Consider the following 27,850-nt stretch of genomic DNA (forward strand, 5'->3'; position numbering starts at 1 on the left):
GAGATTGGACATTTTAGATGTCAATGGTTAGCAGTCAATCATAATTCAATTTTGTTTACTAAGTCAGCTCTTGATGTAACACAGAATGAGGGTTAGAAAGAAGGTCCTGGAATTCTCCCGACCCGCATCACTGTCCTATGTTTTTTGTGTTTTCAAAAGGAAAAGCTCTTATTAACCTGGGTGCAGATAAATCATGGTTAAAGTACATCAGGGTCTGGGATACGTTCCCATTTTCATTTTTCATAAAGGGCTTGGTAATGAAGGTGTTCACTCCTTGGCTGGTAAGGAGATAGGGAGTGTCTGCATTTAACCCTCCTGGATTCAGGCCCTGCGTCAACTGAGATGACAGCCCTGCCCAACCAGGACGAGGCCTCCGAGCAATTAATCCAGAACCAGAAAATCTGGAGTTGAATGTGAAGTCATTAACAACTAGCTTCCCCCTGTATGCGTTACAAAGATGGGGAAGCAGAAACGCATAATGGGTTAAGAACACATGCTGGGCATCAGATAGCCTGATAAGGAATCCTTGCCTCTACTTATTAACTCTAGGGTTAATAAATTAGAAGCTGCTGAGGCAAGTCCTTTGACTTCTCAGTTCCTTCAGCTGCAGCAAGAGGAGAATACTGATCTCACAGGGTTGTGTGAGACCAAGTGGGAGCCCGTCCATGAAGCAGAAACTCACTAATGTGCTCCAGGCTGGCTCTTATTGCCATTGGGTTCTTCATTTCTGACTGAAGAGAGAAGGTTGTTCAGCCTGAGGTAGCAAATACCTCGCCTTCATCTTGTGACAGACGCTGAGAACTGAGGTATAAAGTCTTAAAGCTGAGAGAAAAAAAAAAAAAACCATAAAACTAAAATCTGATGCTCTTTGTGTTCACAGATTTAGAGAAGTCAGCTAGAGAACCAGGCTTTAAACTTCACAGCTCAGTCACAGGCCATTAACATTAATTCAGAACAGTTTGGCTGGAAAAGTCAGAAAACTGCTCTGGCTGGTTTGGGTATAAAGGAGTTTGAGGTAAAGATGCACAGAACTGCAGGGAATACAGATGGAGAGTATTCCTGTGAAGTCGCAGGCTCTCAGAGCCTCACGCTCCGATAGGTTGGCTCTCCATACCCTCACCTGCTGAGGATGCGGACCTGCTGCCTCTGCATACCCAGTGTGGCTCCCCAAATGGAGACCTTCCTCTCGGAGTCCACACAACCTCTCCATTCAAGCAGCGGCCTCCATCCAAGTCCAGGAAACGGATGAGTCTGGTGTCCATCCCTGGCTTAAGCGGGGACTGAGGGCAGGGCCATGTTGTTTATAGTTGGGATCTTCATTCCAGCTATGACTGGCCGGTCTCTCTCAGGAGGGATATGTGCCTGGAGGAAATGACTGGCTGCTCCAAGGGGTCTTTAGAAATCATGTAGCCTAATGCCCTCTTTTAGGACCCTACCCTGTGAAGAAAGCAAAGCCACCCAAGGCTGTGGCAGAGCCAGTCAACTGACTGACTGGTGGCAGGGCTGGGGATAAAATCTGGCTTCTGGTGTCCAGGACACCGTGCTTGGTCTCAGCATGTCAGTCTCGCTGGGCATATGAGCACTCACCCATTATATTTGGTACAACCAGATTTACTTTTAAGATGGGCAGCTCTGCCATAGAGCTCATCTTGAAGAATACATTATGCCTTTGCTTTCAAAACCGAAGGAATTAAAAACCTGTCAACATAACCTCAGGATTCCTCTAATAGAGCCCTAACATTTCTAATTTTCATGATCTAGGAGTAAAAGCCCCACTTCTAACCAAGATCTGTTCTACGTTACAGATTGCAACAGAAGCAATAGAAAATATTAGGACAGTTGTGTCCTTAACCCAGGAAAGAAAATTTGAATCGATGTATGTTGAAAAATTGTATGGAGCTTACAGGTAATGAACATGAATGATTGTTACTAAGAACCCAGAGCTTTCCTGAGGCTAAATAATTGCTTCCAAAAGATAATAAAACTTCTCAAAAAAAAAAAAAAAGGAAAGAAAATGATAAGGCTGAAGAATGACATATTTTTCAGTAGCTCACTGAGAAAAAGTAGCCTTTGGATGCGATTGGAGTATAGGATTGAGTTTTTACATCTCTTATAAAAAGAGCAGAGGGGATCTCTGAGATGGAGTAGGTACAGAGGACACACCAGTGTGTGCTCCTCTATTTCGCTAGAGCGTCCCATGTGTTCTCTGGATGAGGACGAGATCCAGCCTACTCAGAAAACCCACACATAGCCTATTTAACTGGTTCATAATTGACCAATTTAAGAAACTCCAAGAGGCACAACTGGCCGCTTGCTTATAAATGAATATATTTCAACACTAACAAAATTGAGCACAACTTAGAATACAGCTTTGCAGACTAGCACAGTAGCCTGAATGCTTACAAATTTGAGAATGAAAAAGTGACATTTTGACTGTATTCCATCTCATTAGCTATATACACTCCAAGAGATTATACTTTTTTCTCCATTTGATGTAAACATATAGGTAACATGTAAATATGTGCGTGCCATTACTTAAAACTTAGGGTTGATTTGTACTTCAAGGGAATGAAGGAGGAGCTAATTTTTAATTTGATTGTAATTTAAAGATGGAAGAGCACTGCAGATTGAGTAATTTTAAGTAATGTAACCACACTCACATCAGGTAAGTTAAAATATCCAAATCAGCAATAGTTTGAATTTTTCCAGTCTTTCCAAATGCTTTCCTTCTAATCTGGGAGTAAATAAATCCCTGTTCTCTTGAAAGATGTAGAATACAAAGTATAATAAAGCAGCTGTACTCATGAAGGATAGCATGTGGTCTAGTTAGAAACAGGGCAGAACAAACTATTGGGACTGGTGGGATCTAGCTCAAGGAAGAACTTCTCATGTGTGTCTGTATATACCGCAGTGACCCAGCTTCTCCGAATCTGAAACATGAATTGTGACATAAGACTATAACTAGTCACAGAAGACAAGATAATACTGAAGAAATCGCATTCAGACAATTCAAACTTTAGACCTCGCTTTAACATCCCCCAATGTTTTCAATTCAGCAGTCATGTTGATACCATAGGGGTTGGATATCTGATTGACTAGATATTAACATGTAATAATATCAGCAACTATCGATTGAAAAAATCAGTATGAGGTACTATGCTAGACATTTATGTTGTTTCTTTAGTTCCCAATTCTGCATCGTATTGGATATCCCCATTATACAAATCAGAACACTGATACATGAGAAGCTGTCATGTACGCAAACTGACAGAACAGGAGGCAGGATATATACCCAGGTCAACCACACTTAGAAGCTGCACTAAGAGAGGCCAAAGAGATGACTATGAATATACGAATTTGCCTTTCAGGAATTCTGTGCGGAAGGCACACATCTATGGAATTACTTTTAGTATTTCACAAGCATTTATGTACTTCTCCTATGCTGGTTGTTTTCGATTTGGCGCCTATCTCATTGTGAATGGACATATGCGCTTTAGAGATGTTATTCTGTAAGTAATTTTAAAAATTTAAATTATTCTATGTGGTTTTGGTAGGTCCATGCAAAATTAGAGTGTGTGTGTCGGGGGTGGGGACTCACTTGTTCTAAAATGAGGTCAGAGTTGAATCTACCACAGAAATGTGATCTTACTAACACTCCAAGTACAGTTGAATCATCCAAGTGGACTAAAATTAGCCAAGTTCATAAAAGTCGTAAACCAGAACAGTAGTAATACAGAGAACTCCAGTCAGGAGGATAGAAAACTTTTTCATTGTATAGTGTAGGCAGAAATACATCATAATGAGAAAACTGTTGGTTACCATGGACTCAAACCAGAGGGTTAAGTAGCTTGCTGTTGATCTGCAACCACAAAATGGCGTTGATGGAGGGTTGGGAATGCTTGACTGAAATCTGGCCAAGGCCTCTTCTGCTGGCTGGGCCTGGGATAATCCTGCCAATGTTTGGCCTTGTAGCCTCTCCTTTTTTTTTTTTTTTTTTTTTTTTTGGTTTCCAAGGCTAACCAGCAGTCTTTCTAATTGATGCACTTGTCTTTTCAAAATATGCTAACTACATTCAATTAGGTTGTGTTCTTGTCTTGCCAAAAGGAAGCCATTCTTTTTAAGATCACTTGGCATATTTCTGCTCTGGTGGGATGATTTTAAAGTAGTAGTGGATAGTCTCTTTTTTGAACACAGGGAGGACAAGGAAAGTGTTTTCATCCAAAATGAAAATAACTATGAAAAAAGTATATATAATGTTTGTATCACTCAGGATTCCAGCAGGAAACAAATGTCCTTCGGGTGGGGTAACTAGGGAGAGTGCTAAAGGGTCTGTTTATAAAGGTGTGAGAAGTTAAGGTAAGCAGGACCAAGAGCTGTCAACTACCCAGCAGTTCCCAGCTACGAACCACTAAGACGCTCAACCCAAAGGGCAAGAGGAGGGAAAGAACCCAAGGGGGGCTTCTGTGGTCCCTGGTGGAGGGATACCAACCACACAATCAAACAAGGGAGAAGCCAGTCAGACAAATGTCCTCACTTCCTGCTAGTGCCTGTCACTACCAAACCCCACCAGAAGCCAGGGGACAAGAAGAACATTTGATGCAGTCCATGACGGTCAGCCTCTTAGGGAGTGGGATGGTCCAGGAGAGAGGTGGGTAGGGAGTAGACGGTGGTTTTGGAGGGATAAGTGGCAATATCCAGCTCTGGGAATTACAACTTGTAACACTTTGTTGTCTAGAAGAGCATCTCTGAGGAAATGGGCCTGGCTTTTTTTGTTTCCTTTCATCTCTACCAATAAAAAATTCTGAATAATTGGAAGACAACTTTTTAATCTTTTAGGTTAAATCTCGATTACAGTCTATATAAAAAAGTTAGGCAACATGTGGGTTGTCCGTCACTATTTTAAAATTTCATTTTTGGTAACCAACCTTAAATATTTAAGGGATAGCCTTACTATACCCACCATTCCTGCTCCCTCCACCCCCATACTTAAAACACACTTTAATATCTTAGATTTACAAGTTTGGGGAATGAAACACTTTGTTAAGTTCTCCAGTATTAATAGATAAAAAATGTCCTCCCATTCCTCTTGTTCTAGGGGATCTCAGGGGTCAGGAGTAAATAGCCTCCTGGAGATGTAGATCTCAGAATCCCAAGCCCTTCCTCAAAGATGTTATAATCGCTTTCCAGTCTTCAAAGAGCATATCACTGGAAAATTGAACTTTAGCTAAAGATGATTGTTTTTATCAGGGTAGTGCCAGTAGTTCCATTAATTATAAGAGAAAATTGAGTTGTTGTAAAGGCTTATTGTCCTTAACACAATTTCTCTAACTGCAGCAAGCCGTACTGGGTGTGTGGTAGCTCAAAGGTGTCTATGAACTGGCAGTCAGGGCCAGCGAATCAGTAGGTAAAGAGTCACTCCTTGTCCAATGCTAATGAAAGCCCTCCAGCATTCTGGGCCTCAGTCCAGAGTCCAGAAAGAATAGAACTGGTCCCTAAAGTTACTGGAAGTCACAAGTCAGTTACGCGCCACTTCACGAACGAGGACTGTGGAAAGTTATGTAAACTCTGGCGTGAGGACTGTGGAAAGTTATGTAAACTCTGGCGTCGCCTCCAGATTTCCTTTGTTCATGGAATCCCATGGAAATGCGTGTTGTGGTTTTGGCAGGGGCTGGGTGGAGGGCCTGCCGGAGTAGTGAAGAGTGATACTAGTTAAGTGGTATGTCTTTGGATTTTGAAACCTCCCAGTGTTAATTATAGACGCCAAGTTGTTAATTGCCCTACTTCTGTCCAGGGTGTTTTCAGCAATTGTGTTTGGTGCCGTGGCTCTAGGACATGCCAGTTCCTTTGCTCCAGACTATGCTAAAGCCAAGCTGTCTGCAGCCCACTTATTCATGCTGCTGGAGAGACGACCGCTGATTGACAGCTACAGTGAAGAAGGCCTGAGGCCTGTGAGTTCTCTGCTGCCTGATGAATGCTTGGTCAATTTTTCTTTCTTTCTTTTTTTTTTTTTAAGATTTTATTTATTTATTTGACAGACAGAGATCACAAGTAGGCAGAGAGGCAGGCAGAGAGAGAGGAGGAAACAGGCTCCCTGCTGAGCAGAGAGCCCGATGCGGGGCTCCATCCCAGGACCCTGGGATCATGACCTGAGCTGAAGGCAGAGGCTTTAACCCACTAGCCACCCAGGCACCCACTTGGTCAATTCTTTATTAAGGTTTGCTATCTGCTAGATGATCACCACAGGAAAAATTTGTCATGATTACACTGACCTAAATTTAACTTACTCTGTGATACTTATAGCCTAATATTTGGCCAACATTCTTAACATTTAAAAATTTCATGGGTGGGCAGAGGAACCTGGGTGGCTCAGTGGGTAAAGCATTGGTCTTCAGCTCATGTCATGATTCCAGAATCACAGGATCAAGCCCCAAGTCAGGCTCCCTGCTCAACAGGGAGTCTGCTTCTCCCTCTCCTCCTCCCCCTGCTTGTGATTTCTCTCTGTTAAATACATACATACATACATACATAAAGAAAATAAGATTTCTTAGGGATTTCAAGGAATCTGAGGTTGAGCACATCAAAAGTAAAGAAAGGGGTGCACGGCTGGCTGAGTCAGTGGATCATATGACTTCCTTGATCTTGGGGTCATGAGTTCAAGCCCCATATTGGGCATAAAGCTTTTAACCTAATTTTTTTTTTTTTAATTTAAAACTAAAACCTCCTGTATTGAACAAAAATCATAATAAACTTCAATTTTTTAAAAGATTTTACTTATTTATTTGACAGAGCACAAGCAGGGGGAACAGCTGACTGAGGGAGAAGCAGGCTCCACACTGAGCTGGGAGCCTGATAGGGGACTTGAACCCAGGACCCTGGGATCATGACCTGAGCCAATGGCAGATGCTTAACTGACTAAGCCACCCAGGCACCCCCATAATAATAAGCTTTACAGAAAAGTTAAAAAGAAATCCAGATGTACTAGAACTAATTTCCATGAAAAGCGTTAATTATTTATGCATGAAGATATATGCGTGTGACTCTGTAAGTAAAGACAAACAGGATTGTGGCTTTAATCACATTTCATGATGACTGAGTCACAAGTGGTAAGAAGGCTACTTTATTCACGTTAGGAGTAATAATCCTGTACTACTTTCAAAGTTTAAACTCAGATTTAGATCTGAGTGTTCTCTTTATGACACAAGCTGCTGTATGCATAGACAGTTTTTCTGGGACTTTACCATGGATTTCATGTGCTGAGAAAATTCCTGTGCCCCCTGAGTAAGCTAAAGAGGCAGCCAAGGTTTGAGATAAGGGCTATCCACTGAGACCTCAGGTAGACACTGTGCCAAATTCCCGAGCCTTCGAGTCTTTGGCCACTGGCTTTGCTCTAGCCTCAGAACCATCACTAGGAAATCTATTTGTCTAAACCCGGAAATCAAGCTTAGATAACAACTCTGTAATGTGACTCTCTCTGGTTTTTTTACTCCCATCTCCTGTCTTCATTTTATATAATAGCTTGCTCTCAGTAGTAACTAGTGCCGACATTTAGACTGAATGTGAATTTTATGTTCCTCTCCTACACTCTTTGGTAAAGTTTCTGTGAAATACTTCTTATTCCAATAATTATCAGACTAATTATAAGAGCAACATTAAACTTTTTTTTTTTTTTTTTTTTTTTTTTTTTTTTTAGGATACATTTGAAGGAAACGTGACATTTAATGAAGTCGTGTTCAACTATCCCACTCGACCAGACATCCCCGTGCTGCAGGGGCTGAGCCTCGAGGTGAAGAAGGGCCAGACGCTGGCGCTGGTGGGCAGCAGCGGCTGTGGGAAGAGCACGGTGGTCCAGCTGCTTGAGCGGTTCTATGACCCAGTGGCTGGAGCAGTGGTGAGCACACTTTAAGTCAGTAACCTGATTTAAGGTTTTATTTCAAGTGGCCAATAAACCAACATTCTTGTAAGAGGAAAACAAACAAACAAAAAGGCTTATAATCCTGGCTGACGCAATGACCACATTCTAAAACACCCAAACTGGTGTCCATACTCAGGCAAATATATGAGGACAAGAGGGTAGAACATCTGGAGTTTAGTTCAGAAAATATTGAATATGAGGCTAACCTTTGCCCTGCTGTGGGCTTTTGGAGCCAGCCTGATCCTTCTAAGTAAATATCCACTTCCTGGCTTGTAAAGGAGAGCCACAAACTTTGGCCAGGATTCGAGGCAGACACCCGAGACAAGCTAGTACCTTCTTATACCCCCCCTACCTCCTTCTGCCTTCTCTCTTGAATCCTGAACTCAAGGCTCTCTGACTTTGACCCTCATCTCCAGACCTTTCATACTCAGCTTTTCATCAGTGATTTTCTAGTACCTAGATCCTCTCTCTGTGATGAGTAAACTCTTGGCTTTTACTGATAATGCCTGCATCTCCCATGAGCTAGGATGGCACCCACAGACCAAACCCTAGGAGTCCTTCCCCATTTAGATGGTCACCCAAGTATTAAACCTTGTGTAGGTAGCTCTTTTTAGGAAATTTTATGCTTCCACTATTAAAACTACTCTGCAGGTATTAATATAGGCAGACCAGCTTGGCAACATGATGTGCTAATAGTATGGTAGAATTTTTCTTTATTGAGAGATCAAGACTAATCGAACTCATTTCTATTCCTTCACCCCGAAGGAAGCTGCATTCTCAGTTGATATATCACAAGCCTCCTCTAGAAGCAACATGTCTCCTGCTTAAAGCAAATGGAAAAATAACCACCAACAAAACTGTGCTCCCAAAGACACTGGGGTTTTTTTGAGCTTGTTCACTTTCCATTGAACTCTTATCCTCAGTGCTATTGAAGAGAAATGGGTGAAGTTTAAGGCTGGTATTTCTTGGGAGAAAGAGGTAGGACAGGAAGTAACCAACTTTGAGAATCTGGGGCTGCACTACTGATGAGTTTTGTTATCTGGCTGCCTGGAGGTGGGGAATAAAGTCAAGTTGAAAGTTTGGAGTCGTTCTGGGAAGAGCAGATACGAGTGGGACACCTGACTGCAGACTTCTTAGAAGCAGGATGATGTACATGCCTGAAGGAGTGCACATAAGGAAAAGAGGAATATGGAAGGACAGGGCCAGATGGGCTGTCATTTCACCAGTGAGATGAAGAAAGGATGGCTTAATCACCAGAGAAATCTTTTTTTTTTTTTTTTTTTTGGCCTCCAACAGTAAGTGCTGAGAGGCTTTGAGCCTTGGTATTTCCCAACCAATGATGCTCACATGTCACAATGCTCCAAATGGTTAATCTGTTAATTTATGATTTAGGGGTTTTATTTTTCCTTGTTAAGCCCTTTTTATAGTTTGTGGACTTTGGTTTTCAGCTCCTAGATGGTCAAGAAGCAAAGAAACTTAATATCCAGTGGCTCAGAGCCCACCTGGGCATTGTGTCCCAGGAGCCCATCCTGTTCGACTGCAGCATCGCGGAGAACATCGCCTACGGAGACAACAGCCGGGTCGTGTCACAGGATGAAATTGTGAATGCAGCCAAAGCAGCCAACATACATCCTTTCATCGAGACCTTACCCCATGTAAGTTAAGCGATAATTTCTTAGGATGAAATCACAAGCAACTACAAACTTTTCATCCTCAAAACAGGTTCCCAAGTTATACAGCAACAGAATCTTATAAGAAAACTTGTCTATGTAGTAGCACTAGGACCTTACTTAACACACTGAACTGCGTAAGTTTTCTAACTGGCAAATGAGAATATCAGGCATCATGTCTAGATCTTATAAATGCAGTGAGAGGCAAATGAAGTGATCTTAATTGTAGGCAAACTGGTGGTTGTGGGCTGCATTCAGATAACAGTCATGTTTGATTTATCCTTTATGGTACTTGCATTTTTAATTATTAATTATATTCACATGCAGTTCTAAGGAACAGAGATTTTATGTCACCTTTAGCTAGTTTCCTCCAGTGACTTCTTGCCAAACTGTAATACAATATCCCCACCAGGATATTGACATTGACCTATTCCACTGATCTCATTCAGACCTCCAGTTTTCCTTGTAATCATTTGCATATGATTTATGCGTATTTAGTTCTGTGCAGTGTTACTGCAATGTGTAGACTCACTTATCCACCACCAGTCAATATGCAGAACATTTCCTTGTATGTCTCTTAAAGTGAGACTTGAAGTAGAGTTGGCGGTGCAAATGTAAAATTAGATCATGTATCCAATACACAAATAGATTCTGAATGCTGACTCTGTGCCAGGCCCCATTTTGGGAGATGGGACACACTGGTGTTAATAATTGTGACACAACAAGCTGATTGATACACCCAAGGTTGTATTGTGTTTCTCCAAGGCAATAAAAATATCTCCAATCAGGTCCTGTACCCAAGGTTGTTCTTTGGATTAGTCTATGAGCTTCATTCTTAATTAAAAAAAAAAAAAATACAGAACATATCCATCACCACTCCAGTCCCTCATATTGCCCCTTTAGAGTCACATACCCCTCTTCCCTTTTGTCCTCACACCACCCAACCTCTGGCAACCACTAACTAGTCTCTACTTTTATTTTATTTTTTTTTTGTGGCTGCCCAGAGGAGGGGAATAAAGTCAAGTTGAAACGCTGGTGTCATTTTGGGAAGAGCAGATAAGGAGTAGGACAACTAACTGCAGGCTTCTTAGAAGCAGGGTGGTAGATTTGCCTGGAGGAGGGCAAAAGCGACAAAGAGCGATGGGCTATCATTTCACCAGTAATTTTCTACTTTAAAATGTCATTAAGCACACATACAGTATCTAACCTTGTGAGGTTAACTTTTTTTCATTCAGTGTAATTCCCTGAAGTTTTCTTATCTACAGTTTATTCTTCTTTAGTGGCATGCTTTTTAGTAGGACGATTAGGACTACAGGACATGGATTGTACCACAGTTTGGTTAACCATTCACCGCTGAAGTGTATTTAGGTTGCTTCTAGGTTTGGGCTCTTAAAAGTAAAGCTGCTGTAAATAATGTGTGCACAGGTTTTAGTGTGAACCTGAGTTATTTCTCGAGGATAAATGCCTACAAGTTCAATTGCTGGGCCATATGGTAATTACATGTCTAGTTTTCTAAGAAACTGCCAACCTGGTTTCCAGAGTGGTTCTGTCAGCTTACCTTATTCTCTTACACCAGAGTAAGTATGATTGACGCTTTCTTTGCCTCTTTGCCAGCATTTGCTCTTGTAATTCTGATAGATGTGAGATAAATCTCTTCATGGTGGATTTTCTAATGGCATATGATGACTTTAAATTTTTTATTAAAGGGAGAAGAGAGAGAATCCTGAGCAGGGCTTGGTCTCACACTCCTGAGATCATGATCTGAGCCGAAATCAAGAGTCAGATGCTTAAGTAACCAAACCACTCAGAAGATCCCGTACATGTTTTTATATACTTGCCACCTGTATTTCCTTTTTAGTGAAATACCTTTTTTTGCCCATTCTCTAATTTTCTTCAAATGTTGAATTTTGAGACAGATTTATATTTATCAGTCCTTTGTCAGATATATAGTTTGCAAATACTTTGTCCCAGTTGATAGCTTGTTTTTCATCCTTTAACAGGGGTCATATGCAGAGCTAAACTTTTTAATTTTGATAAATTCCAGCATAACAGTTTTTCCCTTTACAGATTGTGCTTTTGGTGTCCAATAAAAGAATTCTTTGCCTAGCCTATGCCTTCTAGGTCCTAAAGCCACCTAGGTGGCTCACTTGTTAAGCGTCTACCTTTGGCTCAGTTTATCATCCAGGGTCCTAGGATGGAGCCCTGCATCAGGTTCCCTGCTCAGGGGGAAACCTGCTTCTCCCTCTTCCACTCTCCCTGCTTGTGTTCCCCCTCTTGTGTCTCTGTCAAGTTAAGTCGATAAAATCTTTAAATATTTTTTTCTCTATTTTTTTCTCTTATGGCTTTATGAGTTTACATTTTAGACCATGATCCATTCTAAGCTCATTTTTGTATAAGGTTTTTCTTTCATCTTTCATTTTATTCCTTTGGAGAGGACATATACTCTACAGTTTCCATGGTCCCCAACTGTCCCTTGTTAGCTTGTTATAGCTGCTATGTCCATAGCCAAAGTGCAGTGAAATCAGTATGTACTTAGAAAATAAGGAAAAGTTCAGTCAAACAATTTTCTTCAGCAATTGATAAAGGTGAGTCCACCCACAAAGATGTTCTGAAGACACCAGAAGTGACGGCAGGGGTCATTAATCTTGTGGTATGCATCTAGCTTCTAAGGTTCTACTGAATTAAGTAATTTTACAACTGTATTCTGCTATAATTAGCAATCACACTTAAAAACTTTCAAATCCTTCATCTTGGTTAGCCTTACTCACCCTTAAGAAGGTAGTTATTGCCTTCAATCAAGGATAGAATTTGATTAATAGAAAAACTTTGCTGATACTGGACTTTAGGAAATTAATTCACATTACTGTATAAGTCCTTACTTTTTTGGCTCTTTATACTTTTTTTTACCTGAGAATGTTCTTCCCATGATCCAGCTTCCCAACCTCTGTACAAAGGTATCTTTCCTCATGCATCTCTTTCTCTTCCTACCTTATCTCCATAATTTCTATTCACTTCTCATGTTTCCTAGCATGGTGAGTATACCTCTCATTTGGTACATACTGGACCTTATACTGAAGGCTGTACAACCAGTTTTTCTCCTCGCATTTTAAATTCCTTCTGGGTAGGAATTTTTGTATTTCTCAAAGTTTTTGGTATAAGAGAATAAACTGAGTTCCATGTGGGTCATATGAGTATTTCACATTAAGTAGCTGGGTTAGGACTTGATTAACTCTACTAACGGCTAACTTGCAGAAATATGCAACAAGAGTGGGAGATAAGGGAACTCAGCTCTCAGGAGGTCAGAAACAGAGGATTGCGATTGCTCGAGCCCTCATCAGACAACCTCAAATCCTGTTGTTGGATGAAGCTACATCCGCCCTGGATACTGAAAGTGAAAAGGTGAGGCCTCTCTGCTCACATTCCATTTAATTTGTATAATAGGAGTTTCTCAGTACTCTCAAGTCTGAAGAAGGTCAATAGAAATTTCCTGTTATATTCTGAAGTAAAAAACTTTTACTCCTCCCAGTATTTTCCAAAATTTGTAAAATGATTATTTCATAAGCCAAAAAAACGAAACAAAACTGCATACTTCACATTTTTAGCACATTAATCATGAAAAGTTAGAAAATAAAAGGGAACTAGCAAGATATGTCTGTGGACTTGTGATTTAGTGTGAGAATTCACTTTTATAACTAAAAAGGAACTAACTGGACTATAATGCCATTCATGTAAAAGTACACATGCATAAGAAAAGGTAACATTTTGCTCTGATGGTAAAGTTTTAAGGCTTCTGTTCTGATTCATCATTAGATTGTCCAAGAAGCCCTGGACAAAGCCAGAGAAGGCCGCACCTGCATCGTGATCGCGCACCGCCTGTCCACCATCCAGAACGCGGACTTAATAGTGGTGTTTCAGAACGGCAAGGTCAAGGAGCACGGCACGCATCAACAGCTGCTGGCTCAGAAAGGCATCTACTTTTCCATGGTCAGTGTCCAGAATGGGAAACAGAACTTATGAACTCTTGTTATATCTTAAAAATAAATAATCTTTTACAAATCATAAAATACAGGTGTATCTTATTCCATATCAATTTAAAACATCCCATGTGATGTTGATACGATAGCATCTGAAATTTAAGAGTAAAAAGTGAACCTGCCTTGTAAGGTATAAAGACAGCAGCCTAGCTCTTGAGTTACCAGAAGCATACAGAGAAAGCAAAGTTCAGATATATAAGCTTGTAGCTCTCACAGAAATTAAGACATAGAGAAACTTCTTAGGGTTCTGAACAGTTGGGTATATGATAGGATGGTTGGGGAACAGTTTTCAGAGGAAGAAAGTTAAAATATATTGTTCCACTGCCTACTATCTCCTTTGCTGACTTTTTATTCTTTTGGGAATGGAGGCTTGTTTTTTTTTTTTAAATAACTATTCCCAGCTTTATCATCAAAGTCCAAGAGGAAACGAGATAGCCTTTATACAAGCTAACTATAGGCACACATCTGTTCATAAAGCAAAAAGAAGAGAAAACAAAAATTAAAAAAGACCAACCACATACCACTGAATAGCTCTGAAAATTTTAACACAATACAAATTTATATCAAGTGCAATTTGAAACATTAGAAATAACAATGAAATGCTGAAGTTCTATAGCATCTCCATTACTTTTTACAGTAATCTTAATTTGCCCAGAATATGTTTAGATAGAGACACACACACAAATTCTAGGTTACCTTTAGAAGCTAACCACACCATTATGTTTTTCCTTAATTTTCCATTTGTTTCCTTTATAAATAACTGAAGCAACATCAGTGTTCACCACTATCACAGGTTCTTTAGGTCAGTAAGCTACCCAAATAAGTTCCTTTATCTGTAACAAATCAGATCTTACCAAAGATGTTTTCAATGAAACCATGTGTATAATGGACTAAATTTCAGATTAACCAAGAGAATGGGACAAGGGGTACATTACCTCAGTGACTCAAAACCTCTGGAAGTTCTCACTCTACAGGTCTGGGTAGAGGCTCAGAAATCTTTGTAAAAAGCATTCCAGATGATTTTCAACTTCTGGCAGATGAGGGAAGCATGTTAAAGTATCATTGCAGGATTTCTCTGTAGGAAGTGAACACTTTCTAGTCTTTAGACATTTAAAAACAACCACCTGGAGACGCCTGGGTGGCTCAGTTGGTTAAGCAGCTGCCTTCGGCTTGGGTCATGATCCCAGCGTCCTGGGATCGAGTCCCATATCGGTCTGGCTCCTTGCTCGGCAGGGAGCCTGCTTCTCCCTCTGCCTCTGCCTGCCTCTCTGTCTGCCTGTGCTCACTCGCTCTCTCCCTCTATCTCTGACAAATACATAAATAAAAAATCTAAAACAAAACAAAAAAAACAACCACCTGAATGATTCTAAAAGCCAATCACAGTGTAGTCTATAAAACTGTACTAGTGAGGAAAAAGGTCCACAGTATAGAATGGGAAGAAGAAATCTGTTCAGGATTTATCAAATGTCACAGACACCAAGTCAGTGTTTTCACAAAGTAATAAAGGTCTTACCAAATTCACAAGATAGGAAAATTTAAAGGAGGTATAATGTAGAACATTGCTACAAAAACAGCCCTCAGCATGTGCACCCGAATGTTTATAGCAGCAATGTCCACAATAGCCAAACTATGGAAAGAACCTAGATGTCCATCAACAGATGATTGGATAAAGAAGATGTGGTATAGATATACAATGGAATACTATGCAGCCATCAAAAGAAATGAAATCTTGCCATTTGCGACGATGTGGATGGAACTAGAGGGTATTATGCTGAACGAAATAAGTCAACCGGAGAAAGGCAACTATCATATGATCTCCCTGATATGAGGAAGTAGAGATGCAATGTAGGGGGTTTGAGGGGTAGGAAAAGAATAAATGAAACAAGATGGGATCCGGAGGGAGACAAACCATAAAACTCTTAATCTCAAAACAAACAGGGTGGCTGGGGGGAGGTGGGTAGAGAGAGGGTGGTGAGGTTATGGACATTGGGGAGCGTATGTGCTATGGTGAATGCTGTGAAGTGTGTATATACCTGGTGATTCATATACCTGTACCCTTGGGGCTAATAATACATTATATGTTTATAAAAAAATTAAAAAAAACAGCCCTCAGTAAATGCGCCTACTTTGTACATTTACAAAATGACTCCGCAGTTTCTCATAACAAGAAATGACATTTTGCCGCCACTCCTTGAATCTAGACTGCCGTTGCAACATTTCACCAATAAAATGCAAAGTAAGTAATATCCTAGGACTTCAGGGGATAGGCCTCATGAGGCCTTGCAGATGCTCCCTTTCCCTTTTGGAACACTCCTGCTGCCAAGTACCTAAGTCAAGGCTAGAATACTGAATCATCAGAGAGCATGTGGACAGAGTCCCAGGTGCCAAGTCCCCAGGCAGTGGGGGGAGTTATCTCCAACTTTACAGCCTTAGCCCAGCACGCTCAGGAATGCAGCTGCATAAATAAACTACAGCAAAACCAGAAAAACGATCCATCTGGGCACAATCAACTGATACAACCATGAGAAATAATAAATTGATTTAAGACAGTTAAGTTTCAGGTAGTTTTTTTTTTACACAGTAATACATAACTTAGATCAGAAAGTATAAGGTCAAAGAGGAGTAGATTTTTAAAAAAATTTATTTATTTGACAGAGAGCACAAGTAGGCAGAGAGGGAGGCAGAGAGAGAGAGGAAGCAGGCTCCCCTCTGATCGGAGAGCTCGATGCAGGGCTCGATCCCAAGGCCCTGAGATCATGACCTGAACCACAGGCAGAGGCTTAACCTACTGAGCCACGCAGGCGCCCCAGGAGTAGATTCTTTATCCAAACACCAAACAAGAAGCTACATGATTGAAAACTTTATTTTCTATTTTGAAAAGCAGGGGGAAAACTTGTAAAATCCTGAGAATTTGATTCAGTAATCTTCAAGTCACTAACTCTAATTTTAAAAATAAGTGCTTTAATTTTATATTCAAAAACCTAAGTACAATATATTATAATGAATTTTGTTAGGGTTTTTCTGTGTGTGCTTCGGAGTATAAACCTTGCTTTAATTCTTCTAATTTCTTCTAATTCTTCCAACACTAAGTCTACTTTTAGATGATCATTCAATTGTAGTGTCTTTCCCATCAAACATAGTAGGCTTGTATCCCTGTGGTGAATGTGAAAGGCAATGATTTCAGGGAAGTTAACATCTAATCATGTATTCCATACCCTTTGGCAAGTAGGCAATGTTAAAGTGCTTGGCAGACCCTATAATGATGTTCAGAGACAGGATTTATAACCTATATAGGCAACCAACAAAAATCCTTCTAAGACTTGCATTATTAAAATTTGTAGATTTGCATTGTTGAGACTTATCTTCAACTTTTGCATAGTTCTATATTTCATTATATCAATTTGCATTGCTACTGCATCAGAAGAAGCTTAAAAATCTTTTTCTTCCTATGTTAGAATAAATTTAGAGAGCATGATTCTACTAATTTCTACATTTAAAAGTTTCCTTTAATATTCCTTCCTATCACATCACCAACCCATTCTCCATACCCCACTTAATATTTTTATAAATGCTAAATAAATGGTTAGTCTCTAAAGATGAGCAGTGTTCATCAGCCGCATCATATCATGGAAAGCCTGAAACACCAGCAGAACTAGCTTTTCTGCATCAGTCTCTGGACATGATTTCCAGGCTGAACAAGCCACAACAAACCTGTGAAGCACAAAGAAAAAGTCAGTGAGGACTACACAAAAATCACAACACAAAGAGGTTCCAAATGCTGATGACAAATATAGCCATGAGCTTTACTCCATCTAGTTATTCACATATCAAGTGTGAATTCTTTTTTTTTTTTTTAAGATTTTATTTATTTATTTGACAGACAGAGATCACAAGTAGGCAGAGAGGCAGGCAGAGGCAGAGAGAGAGAGAGAGAGAGGGAAGCAGGCTTCCCGCGGAGCAGAGAGCCCGATGCGGGGCTCGATTCCAGGATCCTGAGATCATGACCCGAGCCGAAGGCAGCAGCCCAAACCACTGAGCCACCCAGGCGCCCCTCAAGTGTGAATTCTTACTGACATTAGGTGAATGTTACTGGACACAACTGAAGGGTAAAGCCGTATGTATACATAATGCTTAGGAATACCTAATCTACTGTGTGACTGGAGAGTAAGGACAAAAGAAAACAAAAAATTGGCCAGAGATCAAAGCGTGCTCTGGAGTAAGGTATTAGTGTGTTCAAACAACCCACCCACCTCTTCCAAAATAACAAGAACAACAAAAAACCTTCCTAACATTTCCTAATGTAGTAAGTTTGAGGGTGAATTCACGCCACTGTCTGCAATGAGACTACTTTTAAAGAATATAGTGCTTGAAGACAGTTCAAGAAAGAAAAAATTAGAGAAAGTGTAAAAGGAGAGGAAAGATATTTCTAGAAAAGCCAGACAGAAACTCTCTTGGGATAAGTCACCTCCCTCTATATTCTCCTCATTTAAAATAATAATAATAATAATAACAATCCCCTACGTGGCAGTTCAAACTCTCTTCAAACTAGCCTTCCCCTTTCCAGACACTCAGATTTTTATAGCAAAATGCATTAAGGGCACCTGGGTGGCTCAGTGGGTTAAGCCGCTGCCTTCGGCTCAGGTCATGATCTCAGGGTCCTGGGATCGAGTCCCACATTGGGCTCTCTGCTCAGCCAGGAGCCTGCTTCCTCCTCTCTCTCTCTGACTGCCTCTCTGCCTACTTGTGATCTCTCTCTGTCAAATAAATAAATAAAATCTTTGAAAAAAAAATGCATTAAGCATAAATTAAAATCAAAATGCTGTTGCAGAATGTAAAGCTTGTGGACAATCATGCAATGTTCACATCATTAAAAAATACAATAAATTAAAACTTCAGCATGTGCTTTTGATTAAGCAGAATGAAATAAAAACATGCTCTGGCCCAGTGTATAATGATGAAACCAATGTTTGACTGGATTACATTTGCTGAAATGTATACAGGAACCCAAAGAAAGTTCTGCCTTGTTTTCATCTAGTGACTCATGATCACCCATCATTTTGCAACTATACTGTGCATAAAATTCTCAAATATTTAGCAACATCTAAATATATTTCTTTGCAATGATTAACAACTGGTATTTAAGTATTGAAATTTCTTAAAATTCAGCTATATTTCTAAATCATGGAAAGCTTTTCTATATGCAGTTTACAAAAGAATGTACACAGATGTCAATTAAGAGAAAATTCGCTTTGTAAGCATATTATGTTATTTTTGCCTATAGACCCGGTCAACAATGATTTATAATGCCTAGAGTTTGCAACAATGTGATGAAATGAGTATATACAATTATACATTATTTGTAATGATGAAAAACTGAAAATAGGGAGAGTTACATAAATTATGGAAATCTGTGAAACATTATTCAACCACTAAAACATCTCAAAGTATGGGGCGCCTGCGTGGCTCAGTTGTTAAGCCTCTGCCTTTGGCCAAGGTCATGATTCCAAGGTCCTGGGATTGAGACCCTCATTGGACTCCCTCCTCAGCAGGAAATCTGCTTCTCCCTCTACCACTCCCCCTGCTTCTATTCCCTCTTTCACTGTCTGTCAAATAAATAAAATCTTAAAAAACAAAAACAAAACAAACAAACAAACAACTCAAAGCATATTTAACGGCAGTGGAAATTGCTTGAAATAATGTTAAGTGGAAGTGAATTTCCCAAAAAGGACACTAAAATATTTAAAATGTGATCCAAATTTTTAGAAATTATATACTATATGCATTGTAGATTAGAAACATTCTAACAGTTTTTGTCTTTTAATTGTAGATGACTCTGTTCTTTTTCCTTTTTTTACTGATTTTTATAAGCATGCAGTACATTTAAAATAAAATGCTATTTCAAAAATAAACCAATTTTCTGTAAAGACATACAATTCTCAAGTTTAACAATGAATGAAAAAGCTTTCCAGATAGTTTCCATGTATTTCTTTTGGAAACTATTTTCTATGTATTCATTGTAATGACTTATAAATGTGTAACTCTAGCCCTGATCTCTTTTGTGAGCTTCACAGTCATGTTAACCATATGCCTACTGACACATCCTCTCATATATGAAGATAATACCTTCCTTATTAGATGAAACAAAATCAACATGTATAAAACAAAATTCTACCCTTACATGCCCCAATCATAGTCCTCCCCTAATTTTCTCCATTCCAGTAAATGCTACCATCGAAATCACTAATTCATCAGTTAAGTCACCTCCAAAGTTGCACTCAAATCCCTCCACTTCTCTCCACCTTCATTACCTCCTGCCTTGTCCAACTTAGCGTTTATGCTGAGTTCTCTCATCTCATTCTTGCTCCTGTTACTTTCCACCTTATTTATATTTCATGTAAGAGCCAAAAGTCCCTTATACATGCAAGTCCCTTATACATTTCATGCTTAAAAGCTGGTAAAATGCTCCCATTATCCTTAGGAGAAAATCTCCACTCCTTACCATCTCACAAGGCCCTATTATCAACTGACCACCCCAAACAAATCAGTGTTTCCAAAAGAAATATTTTTAGAGCTTTCTAGGTGCTTCTAATGTGCACTCAGAGTTGAAAATACTGTCCTCTAAGATGCAGCTCATACCTACCTCTCTTCAACTTCTTCTACCAACCCCCACTGCTGCAACTTAATTGCTAATTTATAGCCATAATGCCTCTTTCTGTTCCTTATAAATGTCAGGCCACGTCCTGAGGACCATATAATTATGTTCAGCAACAAAATCATGGTGAAAACATGTATTATTTACAAGGCATGGTTACAAAGGTGGGGATACAGCAATAAACAAATCAAAAACCCTGTTCTTATGGGTTTATATTCTAGGAAAGGAAGAAAGATTGCTATACCAACAAATATGTATACCCACTGGATGGTCGTGTTACAAAGAAAATGTAGCAGGTGGGGGAGGCGGGGAGTGCTATTACAGATCATCAGAGGAGGCCTCCCAGATGGTAGCAAATTTTAAGCAAATACCTGCATGAAGTAAAGGCCCCCAAGCTACTTATATGTATTTCAAGGAACAGTAGGAGACAGAGAAAATCGTAACTGCAAATGCCATGAGGAGGGAGCTTGCTTGCTATATTCAAGGTACAAGAAAACAAAAGTGTCTGGAGTGGAGTGAAACAGGAGGAGCACTGTAGAACGTAAGGTCAGAGTGGTGAATGACAGCTTGATCACGCAGGATCTCGTAGAAGGCCTTTGGATTTTACTGTGAGTGAAATAAGAAACTCTTGGAGGATTTTGAGCAGAAGGGCATTTTTAAAAGGGCATCAAAGGGTTTTGTGTAGACAGTGTTCTGAAGGGAACGAAGGGCTGAAGCAGGAAGGCCGCAGGAGAACCTGTTGCAACAACCTACGTGGGAGAAGGCAGTGGCTCAGCCTGGCAGGTGGCACTGGAGACAGCTGGCAGCGATCAAAGTCTGGAGAGCTGTGTTCCTGGTTATTAATGTGGTTCATTCCCTCTCCTCAACATCTCTGCTCCGCTGGCCCTCTCTGACCACACTAAATGAAGCAATGCTCCACTCCCGCCCACAGTTTGTCTCTATCACCTTACCAACTTGCTTATTCACAGCATTCTTCACTCGTTATCTTGCTTGTTTGCTTTTGTCTCTTTTCCCGAGTAAAAAACCAAAATCTTTAAGAGGGAAATCTTGTCTGTCTTGTGTCCTCAGTATGTAAAAAACAAGTTCTCACTACCTACTTCGTGAATGAGTGACTGTAAGTTCTGCCCCAGGATCAGGACTTTTTCTCAAGTCAGACAGCTGAAGTGTGTCTGGCTGGAGCTCCTGTCCATGTGCGCAATACAGCATCCAGATGTGAAATATGATAGAATGATTATTCTCTGTGCCTGATGATGATTTTACACTTTTGACCCTTTATTACGAAAAAAAGAGTAAGATCTATGTTTAACCTCTGTAATTTACCCTTTAATTTGTACATTAATGTACATAAACTGAATATAATGGGAATGGATAGTTTAGGATGTAGATGCTAACAAATACAGGTAACACTGGTATAACACGCTATGCACAGGTGAGATTTGACATGGAGACCGATAATAAAATTTTGAACAATAACACTGACTGTAAGCTCTTTCAAAAATGTAAAGTACAAAAACATTACACATTAAAATATGTCTACATATGATCATTCTAATGTTTTATATTCCAACTGCACCTATCATCTATTCACTGTGCTAGATGTAGCCACTTTATTTTTTATAAAGGCCCCCAAGCTACCAAAGACCTCTGAGAGGAGACGGCCAGACTATGTGAATGAGGACCTCCCAAGCCTTTCTGCTAATTTCATATTACCTTGCTCTCCACCTACCAGGTTATAGCATTTTCTTTCTCACTCTTTCCATAAACCTCATACAACACAAATGAAATGTATAGGAATTGGTAAAACATTCTTTTTTTTTTAAATATAAATTAATTTACCAACCTTTATCTTGGTCACATCAGTACTATCTATGACTATATGAACCACCACATATTTATAGGCAATCAAATTTTACCTGAACTTAGCATCAAACATGTTGGGTGGAACAAATATGCTAAAATGTGTACTGGGTTTTGAGAATGATGATGGTATGTCACTGAGTCAACCTTAAATGGTGTTCTGCACAAAACACCTAAAGGACTGATTTGCCAAGTGTCCCAAAAACTGGACAGAGAAACAAACACACATTAAATGCCTAACAGCCTTACCTGTCATCTCTGATATGGTAGAAAAATCCATAGCCATTGTGGACCATGGGAACTGCCACTCCTTGGACTTTAAAATAACCAATCAGACTTGTTGAGAGAACAAAGTTTCCACCTCCTCCACTGTGTGGCATAAAGAGAGGTTATTTTACTAGGCTTACAGAAACTTTCATCACTTCTAAAGAGCTTTTAACCTTCAGAAAAAAGGATCTGATGGATCAAATTATAAAACACTGTATCATATTACCTTTTGGAGAAAAGAGGGTCTGTAAAGAGTTCTGGAACAGGAAGACCTTCTTCTTTTGCTATGAGTAAAAGCCCTAAAAGATGACGGTCAAATCCTGCAATGAAACCAGAAGTATGAAGATAGAAAAAAAATGTTTCAACATGAGAGAATTTTTTAAAGTCAGAATAATTCCAATATAAGTACCTTTTCCAGCTGAAAAATCTTTCATCATTTTATTATGTTTTGCAAAAGCTTGTAACATCTTCTGCTGCCTCTCAAGAAGCTGTGTTAAAAATCAAGACAATACTTCAGTAAACTATACAGAAACCAAATTTTAAAAACCCTGAATTCAACATGATTGAACATAATTTGAGAAATCTGAAAGAGAAAAGATTTCTATGAAGATGCTGAGACACAGGTTTCTACATATTTTCCTTACTTCTTCTACTACCTTTTCTTTCCTCTATCGTCCTTCATCTTGATTATTTCTTTCTAAGGAAGGAAAATAGAAACTTGTGGGCAACACCGAAGTGATATTCATAAGTGTAAAGACAGAAGCAACTATGATTTCAAAACACAGAGCTGTTCAAAATGATAATGAAATAGTTCTATGCTATTAAAATAAATGAACATATATATAACCTTGTCTATCAAAACTAAATAACAAATACAATACCAAAACAGCAGTGGAAGGGAACCACCCTATTGCCTAAATGGATAAAAAAAAAAAAAAAGTACAGGGGCACCTGGCTGGCTTAGTTGGTAAGGCATGTGACTCTTAACCCAGGGTTGTGAGTTCAAGCCCCACACTAGGTATAGAGACTGCTTTAAAAAAAAAAAAAAAGAAGAAGAAGAAGTATAAAGCAAAACATAACTGTTCTGGTTCTAATACATGAAAACAAGAATCTGATTTCAAAACCTTTCAACCATATCCAGGAACAGCGTCCTTTTAAGGCACTTTAGGATAGTCTGTACTTCACTGGTGTTATCCTAAAGATAGATCAGGAATAGTAAAATATTCATGGTATCAAAGATACTTTGCCCAGAAAGTGACACAACTGAGCTTCTTCTCAGGTCTTTCCTGTTTCATATTCTTTCCAAGTATATACAGTGAATGCATGCTTTAAACACCTGAGGGTCAAATATCTGAAATGATTTTACTGATCCAGGGGAACTGAAGCAAAGAAGTTGGTTATTCAAGGACTAAGATTCCTGTAAACAAGTAAATAATAACTTTTCAATACTCACACCAGTAGAAGGATCCTGCATGGACTGACACCACCGGAGTGCTTCTATAGTACACGAGCGCATAGTCTCTGTACGGCCATGATAAAAGCACCTTGTCGTAGCTGTCTCATAGCAGCTGCCAGGGCTACAAGAAAAAATGAAAATAAAAGAAAGTGTCATAACAAAGAAAATACTCAAATATTATTACAAAAAAACCTGACTTAATAAAGCTGGCTTTGGTCAGAGACTAAGTTCTACACTACAGACCACTGTTGTGACTTTCAGTAATGAAGACACTACTTTCAATAATCAAAGAGTAAAAAAATACTCTGATCTACAGGGTCTGGGACACCATGGCTTCCCTCCTTCCAAGGCTTGGCTGTGGTCAGGTTCTATACCATAGTGCATCTGTGGTAGGTAGCCTCTAAGAAGCACCCCCAGTGATCCCTGACTCTTGGTAGTAATACTGTGTGTAACTCCTCAGTTTGAGTGTGAGATGGACTTGTAATTTGCTCCTAATGAAAAGAGCAGGACAAAAGTGATGGGATGTCACTTTTGAAATTAGGTTACAAAGAGAGATCTGAATCACTCTCACTTCCTTAGTATGAGGAAAGCAGGCTGCCTCACTGGAAGGTGCCCTACAGAAAGGCCCAGAGGATGAGAAACTGAGGGTTGCCTCTAGAAAATAACCTGGAAGGAAGTGATCTCTGCTAATAACCACAAGTGAGCTTGGAAGCAGATCCCCTCTGAGGAACACCTTCAAAGGAGAAGAGAGCTGAATGACACTCTAACTATGACTTCAGGAAACTTGAAGGTAGACACACCCAGGAAGCCTGCACCTGGGTTCTTGTGTGACAGGAAATATGAAATAACATTTACTGTCTTATGCCAAATGAGTCTGTGATAACTGTTACACAGCAATAGATAATACCGAGTCCCTGGCCTTTAGTTCCTTCATGTACTACATGAATCACTACAGGATTAAGTAAAAGCATTCTCTAAGAAGTTCCCCAGAGTGATGACTGTTATTCCTGAGTTGAAGAATGATGTAAACAATTTTGGATATAGAGCTCTCTTACTTATGAAACATTATTATTTCTGGTGGTAGGAATCCAGAGTTAAAGAGATCAAATGGAGTGAGAGGAAAAAATGTGAACATGGGCATTAAGAAGGCTCAAACAGAATTACTAAGCCTCTTCCGCCCAGTGTATCTATAAGGCTATCTCCCTGAGCTGAAATAGTATCCTTTTAAGTATGAAGAGGAGAAAGTGTAAATAAAAACTTAACACTCACATTCTTTAAAAAAGAAAAAAAAAAGATTAAAAATAAAAGCAGTAAGTAAAAATATCACTGCACTGTAACCTCTAACAAAATAATATATCTTAGTTATGATCATCAATGCCTACTAAAACCATTAGGTAAAAAACTCAGGGAGGAAACTTTATAATGGACGTTGGCTTACAAATCCACTCAGTCTCAACAGGATGAAACAGAAAACAAATGACGTTAATTACTTGATGTACTGTCATAAAAAATAACAAAAATAACTGATTCTTAGTCTCAAGTCTCTAGATCTAACTCCGAGTTTATGGAGAACATGGGAGACAGAGCAACATGTTTAATAGTTATTTTTATTTCATTTAAAAGGCAAATGCATAAAACAATAATATAAACCTGTATCAATGGGCACACAATGTAGAAAGATGTAATCATTAACAAAATAGAATACAGAGATGTACAGAAGCAGAGTTTTGTATACTACTAAAACTAAGCTATTATTCAATGAGGTTGTTACAAATATTAAATATGAATTGTATTCTCCAAGTAATCGTGAATAGATTAAAAATGTAAAGAAAAAGAAGGGAACCAAAATGGTACACTGTAAAAAAAAAAAAAAAATCAAACAAATAAAAAAGAGGTAGTAGAAGAGTTTAGAAACAAAAACCAAATAAGACCTACAGAAAACAGAGCTAGGTGGTATAAGGAAATATTTCTTTTTTTTTTTTTTTTAAAGATTTCATTTATTTATTTGACAGAGAGAAATCACAAGTAGATGGAGAGGCAGGCAGAGAGAGAGAGGGAAGCAGGCTCTCTGCTGAGCAGAGAGCCTGATGCGGGACTCGATCCCAGGACTCCGAGATCAGGACCTGAGCCGAAGGCAGCGACTTAACCCACTGAGCCACCCAGGCGCCCCAGGAAATATTTCTTTATCAGTAACTATTTTAAATGTAAATAAACTATTCAATCAAAGGCAGAGATTGACAGAATGCATTAAAAAAACCCATAATCTAGTATCTTATATTCACTGTAGATAAAAAGACATTAAGAGGTTAAAAGTAAAAGGACAAAAATAGATATTCCCTAAAAATAGTAAGTACAAGAGCTGGAGTGGCTATGTTATTATCAAACAAAAGAGCTTTTAAGCCAAGAGTTAAGAGGCAAACAGAACACTATAAATTAATGAAAGGCTTAATTCATCAAGAAGACGTAACAATTATAAAAAATATATGCACCTAAAAAGAGCCCTAAAACATACAAAGCAAATACTGGGAAAATTGAAGAGACAACTAGACAACTCTCCAATGGCAGCTGGAGACTTTAATATCGAACTTTTGATAACTGAGATAGCCCATGTAGACAGGCGATAAATAAGAAACAGAACTTGAACAATAGTATCAATAACCAGACCTAAGAGACATATATAGAACATGCCACTTCCAAACAGTAGAATACCAATTCTTCTCAAGTGCACATGGAACACTCTCCAGGAAAGACCAGTGAGTAGGCGACAAAACAAGCCTCAATAAATTTAAAAATACTGTAATGATAAACAGTATCTCTTTCAGTGACAATGAAATGAAGCCAAAAATCATAACAGAAGAACAACTGGAAGACTCACAAATATGAAGACATCCAACAAGTCATAAACAACAAATTGGGAAAGGGAGAAATCACAAGGGAGATTAGAAAACGCCTTGAGATGAGTGAAAATGAAAACACAACCTACCAAACCTTATAGAATGAAAAGTGCTCAAAGGGAAGTTTATAGCTGTAAATACCTGCATTGTGGGGTAAGAAGCCCCTACAAATCAACAGACTAAGGGCACACCTTAAGGAACTGGAAAAAAGGAGAGCAGAGTAGACCCAGAGCCAGCAAAAAGAAGAAAATAATTAAGATTAGAAATAACCAAAATACATAAATTAAAAATTAGAGAAAGTTAACTGAACTTGATACTTTGAAAAGGTAAATAAAACTGACAACATTTAGCTACAATGATTAAGAAAAAAAAAGGGTAAAAACTCCAATTACTAAAATTAGTTATGAAAGAGAGGGCATTACCTCCTTTACAGAAATAAAAAGGATTTTAAGGGAATACTATGAACAACTGTAAACCAATAAACTGGATAACCTAGATTAAACAGACATATTCTGACTCAAGGAAAAAAAAAATCTGAACCTACTTCAAGTAAGGAAATGAATGTGTACTCAACAACCTCCCCACAAACAGAAGTCCTAGATCACGTAACTTCATCAATGAATTCTAAGACTTAAAAAATGAACACCAATCCTTTTCAAATTCCTCCAAAAAACTAAAAATGAAGGAACATTTCCTAACTCAAAGGGAAGCCAGCATTACCCTCCTACCAAAAACAAAGACAACACTAACAATGAAAACATAGAAAGGGAAATTAGAGAACTGATTCCATTTACTATAGCACCAAGAACTGTAAGATATCTGGGAAGAAACTAACCAAAGAGGTAAAGGATCTGTACTCAAGGAACAACAGATCACTCATGAAAGAAAATGAAGAAGGCACAAAAGATGGAAGAGCATTTTATGCTCATGGATCAGAAGAATAAACATTGTTAAAATGTCTGTACTGCCTAGAGCAATCTATACTTTCAAAATTCCACCAGTATTTTTCAAAGAGCTGGAACAAACAATCCTAAAATTTATATGGAACCAGAAGAGACCCTGAATTGCTAAGGGACCTTGAATTGTTGAAAAACAAAACTGGGGGCAT

At 39.0% G+C, this 27,850-nt stretch overlaps 2 protein-coding genes across 5 annotated transcripts in view; one reads left to right on the top strand and one right to left on the bottom strand.

The window, feature by feature from the left end:
- Positions 1–13,662, top strand: part of LOC132015976 (phosphatidylcholine translocator ABCB4) — a 65,068-nt gene extending 51,406 nt beyond the window's left edge. For 2 of the 3 annotated variants that reach the window (XM_059396927.1, XM_059396928.1), the window contains 7 exons: positions 1,806–1,906; positions 3,369–3,509; positions 5,792–5,948; positions 7,691–7,888; positions 9,361–9,567; positions 12,835–12,981; positions 13,393–13,662. In XM_059396927.1, coding sequence (XP_059252910.1) covers positions 1,806–1,906; positions 3,369–3,509; positions 5,792–5,948; positions 7,691–7,888; positions 9,361–9,567; positions 12,835–12,981; positions 13,393–13,599 — 1,158 coding nt within the window. In that variant the 3' untranslated portion in view covers positions 13,600–13,662. The remainder of the gene's footprint in view (positions 1–1,805; positions 1,907–3,368; positions 3,510–5,791; positions 5,949–7,690; positions 7,889–9,360; positions 9,568–12,834; positions 12,982–13,392) is intronic. The other variant, XM_059396929.1, reaches the window with a different exon arrangement.
- A 2,799-nt stretch (positions 13,663–16,461) lies between these two features.
- CROT (carnitine O-octanoyltransferase) overlaps positions 16,462–27,850 on the bottom strand; it is a 47,953-nt gene continuing 36,564 nt past the window's right edge. For both annotated transcript variants that reach the window (XM_059395759.1, XM_059395760.1), the window contains exons 14-18: positions 23,846–23,969; positions 22,802–22,880; positions 22,619–22,712; positions 22,375–22,494; positions 16,462–17,327 (exon numbers count right to left, since the gene is read on the bottom strand). In XM_059395759.1, coding sequence (XP_059251742.1) covers positions 17,207–17,327; positions 22,375–22,494; positions 22,619–22,712; positions 22,802–22,880; positions 23,846–23,969 — 538 coding nt within the window. In that variant the 3' untranslated portion in view covers positions 16,462–17,206. The remainder of the gene's footprint in view (positions 17,328–22,374; positions 22,495–22,618; positions 22,713–22,801; positions 22,881–23,845; positions 23,970–27,850) is intronic.

Source organism: Mustela nigripes, chromosome 4 (genome assembly GCF_022355385.1).
Source record: "Mustela nigripes isolate SB6536 chromosome 4, MUSNIG.SB6536, whole genome shotgun sequence".
Classification (NCBI taxonomy): domain Eukaryota; kingdom Metazoa; phylum Chordata; class Mammalia; order Carnivora; family Mustelidae; genus Mustela; species Mustela nigripes.